This window comes from Mytilus galloprovincialis, chromosome 10, assembly GCF_965363235.1.
Source record: "Mytilus galloprovincialis chromosome 10, xbMytGall1.hap1.1, whole genome shotgun sequence".
Taxonomy (NCBI): Eukaryota; Metazoa; Mollusca; class Bivalvia; order Mytilida; family Mytilidae; genus Mytilus; species Mytilus galloprovincialis.
In genome coordinates this window covers 16,802,555-16,818,157 of record NC_134847.1, presented here as the reverse complement: position 1 = coordinate 16,818,157, position 15,603 = coordinate 16,802,555, and the positions used below count along the sequence as shown (strand labels likewise).

General features: G+C 29.8%; 1 protein-coding gene and 1 long non-coding RNA gene across 3 annotated transcripts in view; both read left to right on the top strand.

The window, feature by feature from the left end:
* LOC143049934 (uncharacterized) overlaps positions 1-15,603 on the top strand; it is a 46,647-nt gene that overhangs the window by 14,860 nt on the left and 16,184 nt on the right. The gene's annotated exons all lie outside the window — the stretch shown is intronic.
* On the top strand, positions 7,189-15,567 carry LOC143049932 (uncharacterized). 2 transcript variants are annotated; one of them, XM_076223710.1, is made up of 6 exons: positions 7,192-9,284; positions 10,704-10,880; positions 13,304-13,363; positions 13,742-13,837; positions 14,108-14,394; positions 15,445-15,567. In XM_076223710.1, exons 1-5 carry the CDS (start codon positions 9,073-9,075, stop codon positions 14,331-14,333), a joined length of 771 nt encoding a protein of 256 aa, XP_076079825.1. In that variant the 5' UTR covers positions 7,192-9,072; the 3' UTR covers positions 14,334-14,394; positions 15,445-15,567. The 2 variants fall into 2 exon arrangements, with proteins under 2 accessions (XP_076079826.1, XP_076079825.1); XM_076223711.1 differs by lacking the exon at positions 13,304-13,363 and having other exon boundaries at positions 7,189-9,284.

Genomic DNA, 15,603 nt, shown 5'->3' with positions numbered 1-15,603 from the left:
TGTTTTAAAAGGTTTTGAGAATTCATTTCAAAGTTAAAATCTATGATTGTAAAGCACTCCATAATGTTAAAAAGTTCAGTGTAGCATAATTTTGCTTATCAGTGTTTACAATCTGTTTCAAAGCAAAATAGATTGTAACCTTTGGTTTGCAAATCACAAGAAAACACAAGCATGGCATGAATTAACATAGCAGCATCATCACAATAACACTACTAATAGCATACATAAGCATATAAATTTAAATGCTATGCTGACTTGCTGATCTTATGGTTGTTTTTATTCTCTCAATTTCTGGTAAATTTGTTTTTAATTGACACAAGTTGATAAATTGATTGTTTTCTGACGTGCTTGTAACCTAATCTGTCCTGTAAGGTTTACAAAAAATATCATAAAATTTCTGCCCAATTTTTTTCCTTATTCACCAGGATCTTCAACAGTGTTTTTGATAGCCATATAATTTTACAAAATTGACTCTGCAATCATATTTTAAAATAAATTAATGATGTTCACAACGATGTGTTAAAGATTTTTATGCCCAACCTACGATAGAAGAGGGGCATTATGTTTTCTGGTCTGTGCCTCCGTTCGTCCGTCCGTTCGTTCGTCCCGCTTCAGGTTTAAGTTTTTGGTCGAGGTAGTTTTTGATGAAGTTGAAGTCCAATCAATTTGAAACTTAGTACACATGTTCCCTATGATATGATCTTTCTAATTTTAATGTCAAATTAAAGTATTGACCCCAATTTCATGGTCCACTGAACAAAGAATAAGATAGTGTGAAGCTCAGGCTAAAGTTTTTGGTCATGGTAGTTTTTGAGGAAGTTGAAGTCTAATCAACTTGAAACTTAGTACACATGTTAACTATGATATAATCTTTCTAATTTTAATGCCAAATTAAAGTATTGACCCCAATTTCACTGTCGAGTGAACATGTAAAATGATAGTGCGAGTGGGGCATCTGTGTACTATGGACACATTCTTGTTTTATTTTGCAATATAAATTTTATCAATTTAAGAATTGTTTGACTTTGCCTTCACATGTTTTAATAAATGAATGATACTATAATTGTTATTTATGATGTTTTTTGTGTGTAATCATTCTTTGTTGCAGTCGGATTAAAACAAGCCCCATCATCCCCTTGCAGAAAAATTAGGGACTGGTTTTAATCCAAATATCTTTGTTGCAGAATGTACTGTAAAGAATTAATGAAGTGTTCAGTATAAAATATAAATATATTTTAACAAGTTTGACTTTGCAATATAATTTTACAAATTTCAGAAAAGTTTGACTTTGCAATCACATGCTTTAATACATGAATGATTTAATTGTTAATCGTGGTGTTTTTTTGTGTGAAATCTTTCTTTTTTGCAGTATGTTCTCTTAAGGAATTAATGAAAGTGTTCAGAAAAAAAGAAAAATATATTTTTAGGTCAATATAATTTAACAAATTAGAGAACATTTTGACTTTGCAATATAATTTTACAAGTTTAAGAAAAGTTTTTGACTTTTGAATCACATATTTTAGTAAATGAATGATATTATTGTTATTTATGATGCTTTTTGTGTGTAATCTTTCTTTTTTGCAGTCTGATTAAAACCAGCCCCACCATTCACTTGCAGTAGGGACTGGTTTTAATCAGACTGTCTTTGTAGCAGATTGTACTTCAAACAACAGAATTATAAGCTCCATTGGGGAGTAGCAAGTATGTTCTCTTAAGGAAATAATGAAAGTGTTCAGAAAAAAAGAAACATATATTTAGGTCAATATAATTTAACAAATTAGAGAACATTTTGACTTTGCAATATCATTTTTCAAGTTTAAGAAAAGTTTTTACTTTTGAATCAAATAATTTAATAAATGAATGATATTATTGTTATTTATGATGCTTTTTGTGTGTAATCTTTCTTTTTTGCAGTCTGATTAAAACCAGCCCCACCATTCACTTGCAGTAGGGACTGGTTTTAATCAGACTGTCTTTGTAGCAGATTGTACTTCAAACAACAGAACTATAAGCTCCATTGGGGAGTAGCAAGTATGTTCTTTTAAGGAATTAATGAAAGTGTTAAGAATAAAAGAAAAATATATTTTAGGTCAATATAATTTAACAAATTACAGAAAATTTTGAGTTTGCAATATAATTTTACAAATAAGAAAAGTTTGACTTTTGAATCACAAGTTTTAATTAATGAATGAAATTGTTATGTATGATGCTTTTTGTGTGTAATCTTTCTTTTTTGCAGTCTGATTAAAACTAGGCCCATCATTCACTTTCAGTAGGGACTGGTTTTAATCAGACTGTCTTTGTAGCAGATTGTACTTCAAGCAACAGAACTATAAGCTCCATTGGGGAGTAGCAAGTATGTTCTCTTAAGGAAATAATGAAAGTGTTCAGAAAAAAAGAAAAATATATTTTTAGGTCAATATAATTTAACAAATTAGAGAACATTTTGACTTTGCAATATAATTTTACAAGTTTAAGAAAAGTTTTTGACTTTTGAATCACATATTTTAGTAAATGAATGATATTATTGTTATTTATGATGCTTTTTGTGTGTAATCTTTCTTTTTTGCAGTCTGATTAAAACTAGGCCCATCATTCACTTTCAGTAGGGACTGGTTTTAATCAGACTGTCTTTGTAGCAGATTGTACTTCAAACAACAGAATTATAAGCTCAATTGGGGGAGTAGCAAGTATGTTCTCTTAAGGAATTAATGAAAGTGTTCAGAATAAAAGAAAAATGTACTTTTAGGTCAATATAATTTAACTAATTCAAGAAAATTTTGACTTTGCAATATTATTTTACAAGTTTAAGAAAAGTTTTTGACTTTTGAATCACATATTTTAATAAATGAATGATATTATTGCTATTTATGATGCTTTTTGTGTGTAATCTTTCTTTTTTTCAGTCTGATTAAAACCAGCCCCACCATTCACTTGCAGTAGGGACTGGTTTTAATCAGACTGTCTTTGTAGCAGATTGTACTTCAAACAACAGAACTATAAGCTCCATTGGGGAGAAGCAAGTATGTTCTCTTAAGGAAATAATGAAAGTGTTCAGAAGAAAAGAAAAATATATTTTTAGGTCAATATAATTTAACAAATTATAGAAAATTTTGACTTTGCAATATAATTTTACAAATAAGAAAAGTTTTGACTTTTGAATCACAAGTTTTAATTAATGAATGAAATTGTTATTTATGATGTTTTTTGTGTGTAATCTTTCTTTTTTGCAGTATGATTAAAACCAGGCCCATCATTCACTTTCAGTAGAGACTGGTTTTAATCAGACTGTCTTTGTAGCAGATTGTACTTCAAACAACAGAATTATAAGCTCAATTGGGGGAGTAGCAAGTATGTTCTCTTAAGGAATTAATGAAAGTGTTCAGAATAAAATTAAAATATACTTTTAGGTCAATATAATTTAACTTATTCAAGAAAATTTTGACTTTGCAATATAATTTTACAAGTTTAAGTAAAGTTTTGACTTTTGAATCACATATTTTAATAAATGAATGATATTATTGTTATTTATGATGCTTTTTGTGTGTAATCTTTCTTTTTTGCAGTATGATTAAAACCAGCCCCACCATTCACTTGCAGTAGGGACTGGTTTTAATCAGACTGCCTTGTAGCAGATTGTACTTCAAACAACAGAATTATAAGCTCCATTGGGGAGTAGCAAGTATGTTCTCTTAAGGAATTTATGAGTGTTTCAGAATAAAAGAAAAATATATAATTAGGTCAATAATATAATTTAACAAATTAGAGAACATTTTGACTTGGCAATATTAGTTAAAAAGTTTAAGAAAAGTTTTTACATTTGAATCACATATATTAATATATGAATGATATTATTGTTATGTGTGTAATCTTTCTTTTTTGCAGTCTGATTAAAACCAGCCCCAATATTCACTTGCAGAAGGGACTGGTTTTAATCAGACTGTTTTTGTAGCAGATTGTACTTCAAACAACAGAACTATAAGCTCCATTGGGGAGTAGCAAGTATTGGCTCTTAAGGAATTAATGAAAGTGTTCAGAATAAAAGAAAAATATATTTTAGGTCAATATAATTTAACAAATTACAGAAAATTTTGACTTTGCAATATAATTTTACAAATAAGAAAAGTTTGACTTTTGAATCACAAGTTTTAATTAATGAATGAAATTGTTGTTATGTATGATGCTTTTTGTGTGTAATCTTTCTTTTTTGCAGTCTGATTAAAACCAGGCCCATCATTCACTTTCAGTAGGGACTGGTTTTAATCAGACTGTCTTTGTAGCAGATTGTACTTCAAACAACAGAACTATAAGCTCCATTGGGGAGTAGCAAGTATGTTCTCTCAAGGAAATAATGAAAGTGTTCAGAATAAAAGAAATATATATTTAGGTCAATATAATTTAACAAATTAGAGAACATTTTGACTTTGCAATATAATTTTACAAGTTTAAGAAAAGTTTTGACATTTGAATCGCATATTTTAATAAATGAATGATATTATTGTTATTTATGATGCTTTTTGTGTGTAATCTTTCTTTTTTGCAGTCTGATTAAAACCAGCCCCACCATTCACTTGCAGTAGGGACTGGTTTTAATCAGACTGTCTTTGTAGCAGATTGTACTTCAAACAACAGAACTATAAGCTCCATTGGGGAGTAGCAAGTATGTTCTCTTAAGGAATTAATGAAAATGTTCAGAATAAAAGAAAAATATACTTTTAGGTCAATATAATTTAACAAATTAAAGAAAATTTTGACTTTGCCATATAATTTTACAAGTTTAAGAAAAGTTTTAACTTTTGAATCAAATAATTTAATAAATGAATGATATTATTGTTATTTATGATGCTTTTTGTGTGTAATCTTTCTTTTTTTCAGTCTGATTAAAACCAGCCCCACCATTCACTTGCAGTAGGGACTGGTTTTAATCAGACTGTCTTTGTAGCAGATTGTACTTCAAACAACAGAACTATAAGCTCCATTGGGGAGTAGCAAGTATTGGCTCTTAAGGAATTAATGAAAGTGTTCAGAATAAAAGAAAAATATATTTTTAGGTCAATATAATTTAACTAATTCAAGAAAATTTTGACTTTGCAATATAATTTTACAAGTTTAAGAAAAGTTTTGACTTTTGAATCACATATTTTAATAAATGAATGATATTATTGTTATTTATGATGCTTTTTGTGTGTAATCTTTCTTTTTTGCAGTCTGATTAAAACCAGCCCCAATATTCACTTGCAGAAGGGACTGGTTTTAATCAAGACTGTTTTTGTAGCAGATTGTACTTCAAACAACAGAACTATAAGCTCCATTGGGGAGTAGCAAGTATGTTCTCTTAAGGAAATAATGAAAGTGTTAAGAATAAAAGAAAAATATATTTTAGGTCAATATAATTTAACAAATTACAGAAATTTTTGACTTTGCAATATAATTTTACAAATAAGAAAAGTTTGACTTTTGAATCACAAGTTTTAATTAATGAATGAAATTGTTATGTATGATGCTTTTTGTATGTAATCTTTCTTTTTTGCAGTCTGATTAAAACCAGGCCCATCATTCACTTTCAGTAGGGACTGGTTTTAATCAGACTGTCTTTGTAGCAGATTGTACTTCAAACAACAGAATTATAAGCTCCATTGGGGAGTAGCAAGTATGTTCTCTTAAGGAAATAATGAAAGTGTTCAGAATAAAAGAAAAATATACTTTTAGGTCAATATAATTTAACTAATTCAAGAAAATTTTGACTTTGCAATATTATTTTACAAGTTTAAGAAAAGTTTTTGACTTTTGAATCACATATTTTAATAAATGAATGATATTATTGCTATTTATGATGCTTTTTGTGTGTAATCTTTCTTTTTTTCAGTCTGATTAAAACCAGCCCCACCATTCACTTGCAGTAGGGACTGGTTTTAATCAGACTGTCTTTGTAGCAGATTGTACTTCAAACAACAGAACTATAAGCTCCATTGGGGAGTAGCAAGTATGTTCTCTTAAGGAAATAATGAAAGTGTTCAGAAGAAAAGAAAAATATATTTTTAGGTCAATATAATTTAACAAATTATAGAAAATTTTGACTTTGCAATATAATTTTACAAATAAGAAAAGTTTTGACTTTTGAATCACAAGTTTTAATTAATGAATGAAATTGTTGTTATTTATGATGTTTTTTGTGTGTAATCTTTCTTTTTTGCAGTATGATTAAAACCAGGCCCATCATTCACTTTCAGTAGAGACTGGTTTTAATCAGACTGTCTTTGTAGCAGATTGTACTTCAAACAACAGAACTATAAGCTCAATTGGGGGAGTAGCAAGTATGTTCTCTTAAGGAATTGATGAAAGTGTTCAGAATAAAAGAAAAATATACTTTTAGGTCAATATAATTTAACTTATTCAAGAAAATTTTGACTTTGCAATATAATTTTACAAGTTTAAGAAAAGTTTTGACTTTTGAATCACATATTTTAATAAATGAATGATATTATTGTTATTTATGATGCTTTTTGTGTGTAATCTTTCTTTTTTGCAGTCTGATTAAAACCAGCCCCACCATTCACTTGCAGTAGGGACTGGTTTTAATCAGACTGCCTTGTAGCAGATTGTACTTCAAACAACAGAATTATAAGCTCCATTGGGGAGTAGCAAGTATGTTCTCTTAAGGAATTTATGAAAGTGTTCAGAATAAAAGAAAAATATATAATTAGGTCAATAATATAATTTAACAAATTAGAGAACATTTTGACTTTGTAATATTAGTTTACAAGTTTAAGAAAAGTTTTTACATTTGAATCACATATATTAATATATGAATGATATTATTGTTATGTGTGTAATCTTTCTTTTTTGCAGTCTGATTAAAACCAGCCCCAATATTCACTTGCAGAAGGAACTGGTTTTAATCAGACTGTTTTTGTAGCAGATTGTACTTCAAACAACAGAACTATAAGCTCCATTGGGGAGTAGCAAGTATTGGCTCTTAAGGAATTAATGAAAGTGTTAGGAATAAAAGAAAAATATATTTTAGGTCAATATAATTTAACAAATTACAGAAAATTTTGACTTTGCAATATAATTTTACAAATAAGAAAAGTTTGACTTTTGAATCACAAGTTTTAATTAATGAATGAAATTGTTGTTATGTATGATGCTTTTTGTGTGTAATCTTTCTTTTTTGCAGTCTGATTAAAACCAGCCCCACCGTTCACTTGCAGTAGGGACTGGTTTTAATCAGACTGTCTTTGTAGCAGATTGTACTTCAAACCACAGAACTATAAGCTTCATTTGGGAGTAGCGAATATGTTCTCTTAAGAAATTAATGAAAGTGTTCAGAATAAAACAAAAACATATATATTTAGGTCAATTTAATTTAACAAATTAAGATAATTTTGACTTTGCAATATACTTTGACAAATTAAATAAAAGTTTGACTTTGCAATATAATTTTACAAATTAAAAAGATTTTGACTTTGCAATAATTTACAAATTTAAGAAAAGTTCGACTTTGCAATCACATTTTGAAGACTATTTTGAGGCCCTGCCCTGTACGTCATTGTCCAGCGACTTTGAATTAATTACCAATTTTTATGTTAAGTTTTCTGCTTAGGTTAATTTGATAGGATACATATATACTTGTTATAGAAAAAGTCTACCTCCAAATTCAACAAATATGTTGTTAATCAGAAACTTCAGCATAATGATCACTTACCTTTTTGTTCACTATCAATGGATTAATTTCAGCTTATAGCTTATCAGCTTGTTTTGGAATATTCGTTTCACAGATGATAAAGGATATGTTCCTTCTGTAGTAACTACAATCCCTTTTCTTGAATGTGACCTACACAATTAGACTTATGGGTTTAAACTAACATGAGCAACACGACGGGTGTCACATGTGAAGCAGGATCTGCTTACCCTTCTGGAGTACCTTAGATCAACCCAATTTTTGGTGGGGTTCATGTTACTTAGGTGGGTTTTTTTTTCTTAGCCATGGTGTTGTCGGTTTATTTCGATTTATGCGTTTAAATGTCCATTTGATATCTTTTGTCCCTCATTTTAAACATTAAGAAAAAGTGTATTTATCTAGCTGAGACTATCAAAGATCTTCATCATCAACAAATTGCTTAATTTAAAAAAAAAAGAATCAGTTTTCATCAGAAACATGTAATGCCATATTTGGATGTCTGGTTAATGATGAGTTATAGGCAATTAAATAAATTTGAGATGTTATTTGGTGTTTATGGCCATAATAATTATCTAATGTTAAGGGGAATATGTGCACTACATTATAAATTGGCAGAAAAATATTTGTATTCAAAAGTAAAATGTTTTAATGCAAATAAATATCAAATTATAAATTCAGAAATACATTTTACTTAAAAGCCATTTTTGTACTAATATTTAACCTACAATCTAACAGACCTAACATTTTTTCTTTATCGTTGGTCATTTCTGAGTTCTGATTTCTTTATTTTTGACTATTTTGCTGGTTTGATTGGTTTCCTTTATTTGATAGTCGAAATGTTTTCTTTAGTTTTATAAGAGTTTCTTAGTTATGTATTTCTGAAGTTTATTCATATGGTATTTTTTTTTAATCTATGGGTGTCTCATTTGATTTATTAACAATTTGATATGTTTTGTAATTATTTCTTAATTATATTACCATTGTAGTGCATATAATTCATTTACTAAAATTGTCAAGATTCTTGTCCAATTTTTTCTTTTATTTGTTGGGTAGAGAATTTGGTGATGATAGCTCTTTAATGGTTTCTGCTTTAAATGTATTCTCAAATTTTAAATGTTCAAGTCTTAAAGGAGCACTAGCTACGATATATAAAAAAAAATAAAGTATGATTTTTTTTTAGATCAATCATTAATCAAATTGGAATAATCAAATAATAATTTGCTTTTAGCAATCAATTTCCTTTAATTTTGTTGAAATAAGCGATTAAACATAATTTTTGACTGATTCACTTGCAAGTGAAAACGTCATTATCATTCTAACCGGTATTCATGTGAACTTGAAATTGACCTTTGTTTGCGCATGTATAAAGCGTGCTTTCAAATTGAACAAAAATGTCGACTCAAGCGAAAGTACGCGAAAATTTGACAGACAATAGATATAGTTCGCTGACAGATTCAGACAGAAAAAGAAAAAAGACAGAAAGAAATAGCCTGACGAACAAAACAAAAATCTTCATAGGGAGTCAGTATGACAGATGGATTGCCATTAAGGGAGAAATTGGAGCAACATCTCATACTGAAGTTGCAAAAGTATTACTTGACAGGTAATTTATAGTCCGTGAGAATAGCTTGCATGGATTTTTTTTTCTAATTTAAGTTCACTGATAACAACATAAGCGCTAGATGGTTATAATGATGAACTTTGTGTAATGCAATTAATTCATTCACACGCGTGCACTTTCTCCTGTTTTAAAACCATTGCAATAAATGTAAACATGCATTCGACTTAGGGGCCTTCAAAGGGGGAACTCTACAATTTTATGATTTTTACGTGTAGCTTGACATTTATAGGTTCAACCTGAGACTACTATAACACATATAGTTATAGTAGTCTCAGGTTCAACCTTATCACATCAACTGACTTATCATAAACATGTAATTATCTTCAAATGCAGAGTGGTACATCATGAAATAATATATGTAATGTACGGTTATAAGTACATGTCATGCATGTATATTCAGGGGCGGATCCAGACATTTTAAAAGGGGGGTCCCAACCCAGGACAAAAAGGGGGGGGGGAGTTCCAACTATATCTCCCCATTCTGAAAATGCATTGATCGGCCAAAAAAATTGGGGTGCCCCCCCCCCCCTGGATCCGTCAATGATATTTAACCACTTTTCTTTCTTTTATCTTAATACTGAATTAATTACTCATTCAATATTAATGAATACTGAATAAAATGAAAACAAATTGTATGCATCAAACATTTTGTCAAAGTCAGTCTTGTCCTCATAGCCTGTAAGTGGACAATCAAGATTTTTAAAATCAGGCAGGAATGAGGTTTGAACATGTACATGTATTTGAAAAATTACAAAAAAGAAAAATGATTTAAAAAATTATTATATAAACTGTATAATCATGAACATTATATATTCTTTACTGCAAGCTTGATTATTACAAAAAAGAGTTTACATATCAAAGAACAAAAATAAAAACAAATGAATTATAACACATTTTCATTCATTGATTGTTAATTGAACAGTGGCAAATGTTATACTCAGATATATTCAGCATGTTCAGGTTAGGAATTAATAAGCAATTGATAAAAATATACCTTCTGCTGGAATTTTTGAAATGCCATTGCTTATTAAGTTGCATAATCAAGTATAATACATGACAACAGGCAACCAGTGCTGTTCACCTTTCCAAAAATTGTTGTAATGATTCATTAACATGGAGAGAGTGTGCATGTGATGCTCATCCTACAAGAGGCATGTGTAAAGAAGTTGCTATTCAGACAACATGTACATGTAATAGAACCATAGACTTCAACAATTCACAGGTTTCTTTATTTTATATGTCTAGCTCTTAAAAGTTTCACAAGTCTATTAAAGCCCATTTGTCTTCATTGAACAGTAAAACATGTTTAAACCAAACTATTGAAGTTTTGAGACCATAAAAACTAATGGTTGAAAATAGTTAAAACGCAATTGTTTTTTAATATATGTTTATATCTAATAGGTATGATGGTAGTAAAAGGGTTGCTGCACCATGGTACGAAATTAATGCCTCTACTCCAGCTGGAACATCAGAGCAGCACAGTCGTATAACAACTACTCACAATAGGATATCAAAAGTAACGGAGCCAGATGTATCAGAGATCTCCTGTTCAGACACAGAAGGAGGTCATAAGTACATGTAAGTGAAATTAATCTATATATTGATTTTCTTTTAAAATTTGTATTTCAACTTAACTCTGTCAAAATAAAAATACATTGTAATTGGTATAACACATTGATATTATTGATACTTTCAACTTTGCGTAGCATGTGGAAAGCAAGAGTATTTCTACAACAAAAAAAAACCCAATTTATTAGATTCTTTTCAGTTACCTGGATTCTAAATGAACTTAGAGAACTTACACTTTGTACATTGGATTCCATTAATATACCCACCAGAACTAGAAATTAAAGAGACCACAGACACGGCTTCCTCTGCCTCATTTTTAGACTTATACCTCGAATTTGACATACACAGTCATCTCAGTACCAGAATCTATGACAAACGAGACGATTTTAATTTTGAAATTATCAATTTCCCCCACCTTAGTAGTAATATACCAACTTCACCTGCATATGGAATATACATTTCCCAACTTATTAGGTATTCAAGAGCTTGCAGCTCCTATTCAGACTTTGTAAAACGTCACCAGTGTCTGAGCAGAAAATTGATGAACCAGGGGTATGTCAAAGAACGTCTCGTCCTTTTTCTAAAAAAGTTCATCGGAAGATACCCAGAACTTGTTGATAAATATTCCGTATCAACTTCACAAATAATACAAGATGGTCTTGAAGCATAGATTTTGCGTACTGACGTTTGTTATCATCTTAATTACGTATTATAGTATTCTTTTATATGTCTTTTTTAGATATTCATTTGAAGTGACTCTGTGGTTACGTAAAACCACATACTTTGAACGGCAAAATTATTTCATTTATTGATATTACTTTTACTTATGGATCTTGACATACTATGAACTTCACAAATAATACAAGATGGTCTTGAAGTATAGATTTTGCGTACTGACGTTTGTTATCATCTTAATTACGTATTATAGTATTCTTCTATATGTCTTTTTTAGATATTCATTTGAAGTGACTCTGGTTACGTAAAACCACATACTTTGAACGGCAAAATTATTTCATTTATTGATATTACTTTTACTTAAGGATCTTGACATACTATGAATGACTTAACTATTTTATTCAATAAGACTACTTTTTCTGTTTAGTCTGTTTTTTATGATATACATTTGACGTGAAACTGTACTTATGTATCCCGTCATACTTTGAACCACACCATTATTTTATTTATTATTATTACTTTTACTGTTAAATCTGGTTTTTGTTATATCTACTTTACGTGAGTCTGCATTTATGTATGCCGTCATACGACAAAATTATTTTTATGTCTACCTGTGCGAATTTCAAACGCGCAATTTTACACCAGTAATGAAAACCTTCTATCATTTATGGGTAGACTTTACATAGATAAATTCAGCCGTATTTGACGTGAAACTGTACTTATGTGTCCCGTCATACTTTGAACCACACCATTATTTTATTTATTATTTTTACTGTAAGTCTGTTTTTTTGTTATATCTACTTTACGTGAGTCTACATTTATGTATGCCGTCATACGACAAAATTATTTTTATGTCTACCTGTGCGAATTTCAAACGCGCAATTTTACACCAGTAATGAAAACCTTCTTTCATTTATGGGTAGACTTTACATAGATAAATTCAGCCGTATAAGAAAAGCAAAATGAGAATGTTAAATTTGATGTATGCCTTTTTGTGCTACTTTGTTACATTTGTTGTTTATGTAGTGATATTAAGATGATAACACAATATTGACTGTTGTACCCCTATTTTTGACATTTTTACTCTTTGAGTATGTTTGTTTTGTTCATGCATCGTTGACAATGTAATGGAATTTGATGCGACTGTCATACAAGTGAGAGGTTTAGCTAGCTATAAAACCAGGTTCAATCCACCATTTTCTACATTAGAAAATGCCTGTACCAAGTCAGGAATATGACAGTTGTTATCCATTCGTTTGATGTGTTTGGACTTTTGATTTTGCCTTTTGATTTTTGATTTTCCTTTTTGAATTTCCTCGGAGTTCAGTATTTTTGTGTTTTTACTTTTTTTTTGTACATGTTGCAAGTAACAGTCATTACTGTCAGTAGATTAAAGAAAGTATTCATTGGACAGTACTATAGAAAAAAGCAATGCAATGTAACCTGATCATGGAGTGGGAAGATACGAGTCTATCCATGGCACAATATATGCACTTGCACAGCAAAACAGTTGACACACGTCAAGCAAAGGAACAGTGCTTTAATTGATGTTCTTTACCTCTGAGTCACAATGAGGCCTTCAACACGATATAAAAACAAACAAACTCATCTCACTACATGCTAAAGACCTAAGATGTAACACTAGCAAATGGGTCCAGGTAAAAATAAGTACATAATGGAAAGTACTACTTAATTTTACATATTTCATTGTTGTTTTTATAGGTTACTTAAACTTTGTATTTCTATTATAACTTTTCAGAGTCTGGAATGTCTGGATTGGAAGATGTGAACAACAACAGCTTTATTAATCCTTTTGAGTAAGTTATTATTTTGAATCTCCTAAAGTATTTTTTTCTTTCAAATTATATTTTAAAAGATGCTAAATTAGGCATACATGTAACAGTATCACTATGTAATAAATTGTTTTGTGTGTGACTTTTTTTTGCAACATATTGGGATTTTAATTCAGTATTCACAAATCTGTCCATCTGTCAGATATTCATTTTATCTATTGTCCAAACCAAAATAGTACTTGTATGACTGCTAGACATTTACTGTCCTGATTGGAATTATTTTTTCTCATGATAACATACAGCTGAGAGATGGCACAAAAACTGTTTAGGGTAAATCTAATATAGTTTGGGGTTAATTATCAAAAGTGTTATTACATCTTTATTTTTTAAATTTTATTTCAGTATCAGTATTGACATGATTGATATTTTTCAAAATGATGATGACTCTGAACAGACATCCGATGAAGACTATGAACCTAGTTTCAACATAACACTAAGGTAAGCTTCAGTATTTTCATTTTTGTATTCACAGTAAAGTGTTTGTATTTCTTTTAAATTGTTATGTTCTTATTATGTTTTAGTGTTATTTTTTTTCCAAACTTTTTATCACATTATCTTATCTTTTCAGCATACATGTGTACATGCCCTTGATATTCAACACTTGCATTGCATATTATTATTATCTAATATACAACAGCTGGAAATGTATTTGTGTCAAGATTTTATTATTCAATAAAGTAACATTAGATTTATTTTTTATATTTCTAGACCAAGTACAGTTGATAATTCGGAGGAACAAGAAACTGAAGATGATGACACAATTGAAGACGACAAATCAGAAGAGGCCGCTATAGAAATGGGTCCAGGAGTGAAGAGATTAACAATTGGAAATATTGACAACTTTATTACAGAACAACCACGTACTGTTGGTTTACAGAGATTGCCTGTTGATGCTAGCAAACACACATACAGTACAGTTGTGTACAATGTCTGATTGTAAAAGTCTGGTTGATTTAAAAACAGAAACTATTGGATCTGCATTTTACATAACATGGGTAAAGTTTCTTCAACACTTTTGTATATATAAGTCTAAGTTGAATACAACTATCAAACCCATACCAGTAGAAAATTAAAAAAACAAATAAATTTGTTTACCTTTTCATTCTGATATGTAGATTTTTTATATAGAGATATATGACCCATTAGATTTAAGAAGATATTGTTTGTTATAAGTTTTTTTTTCATGAAGTATTATAAAAATACAAATGTGCATAAAAAAATGTGGACAATGTATTTGACTCCTGCATGTATCTAGTTTGACCTAAACTTAGATGTAAAATTGTAATTTCCGGTTAAGTAGTAGATGAAAACAAACAATATGGGGTATCCGTCAATGACAAAAAACAGTTTATGTACACCAAAGGCACACAAAAAGCAAAGATTTAACTTCACTTCTGTTGCTGTACTTCATCTTAAAGTCACAGTAAGGCCTACAACACATTATTAACACCTTCTCACACCTCACTTCAATTTTAACATATGTGTTTTTGAACAGGGTTTGGACATCATAGCAATTAAAATCTGTTTATATTTGTTTCCTAAATTGTTCAGGAGATACCAACACGATCATAGACCAAGACAATTAATGCAATTTTCATGCCCCACCTACAATAGTAGAGGGGCATTATATTTTCTAGTCTGTGCATCCGTTCATCTGTTTGTCTGTTCGTCCGTTCCTCTGTTCGTCCGTTTGTCTGTTCGTCCGTCTGACCCACTTCAAGTTGAAGTTCGTCCAATCAACTTGAAACTTAGTACATATGTTCACTATGATATGAGTTTTGACCCCAATTTCACGTTCCATTGAACATAAAAAATGATAGTGCGAGTGGTGCATCTGTGTACTATGAACACATTCTTGTTTAAAGCTTACATTAATTCACTGTTATTTAGGAACAAATTTTGCATTCAATTTCACAACTGCTTGTTAATTATTTTCCATGATTTTCATTTTTATTCATTCTTAGTGTAAAATTTACATGTATATAAAAATTGTCAATTACTTCACAATATGTTCATATGTTCAATCCATTTTATTGCAATTTTAGGTTTGCAAAGAAGGTCATATACTAAATAAGTGGTGTTCTCAACCACTCTTAAATAGAAGAATGCATTGTGTAGATTTAATGTTAACCTCTGCAACAGTTTTGTCAGGAAACAATTTCCAAAAATTGAATTGTTTTGCAAAATACTGGGCGGCCCTCCTT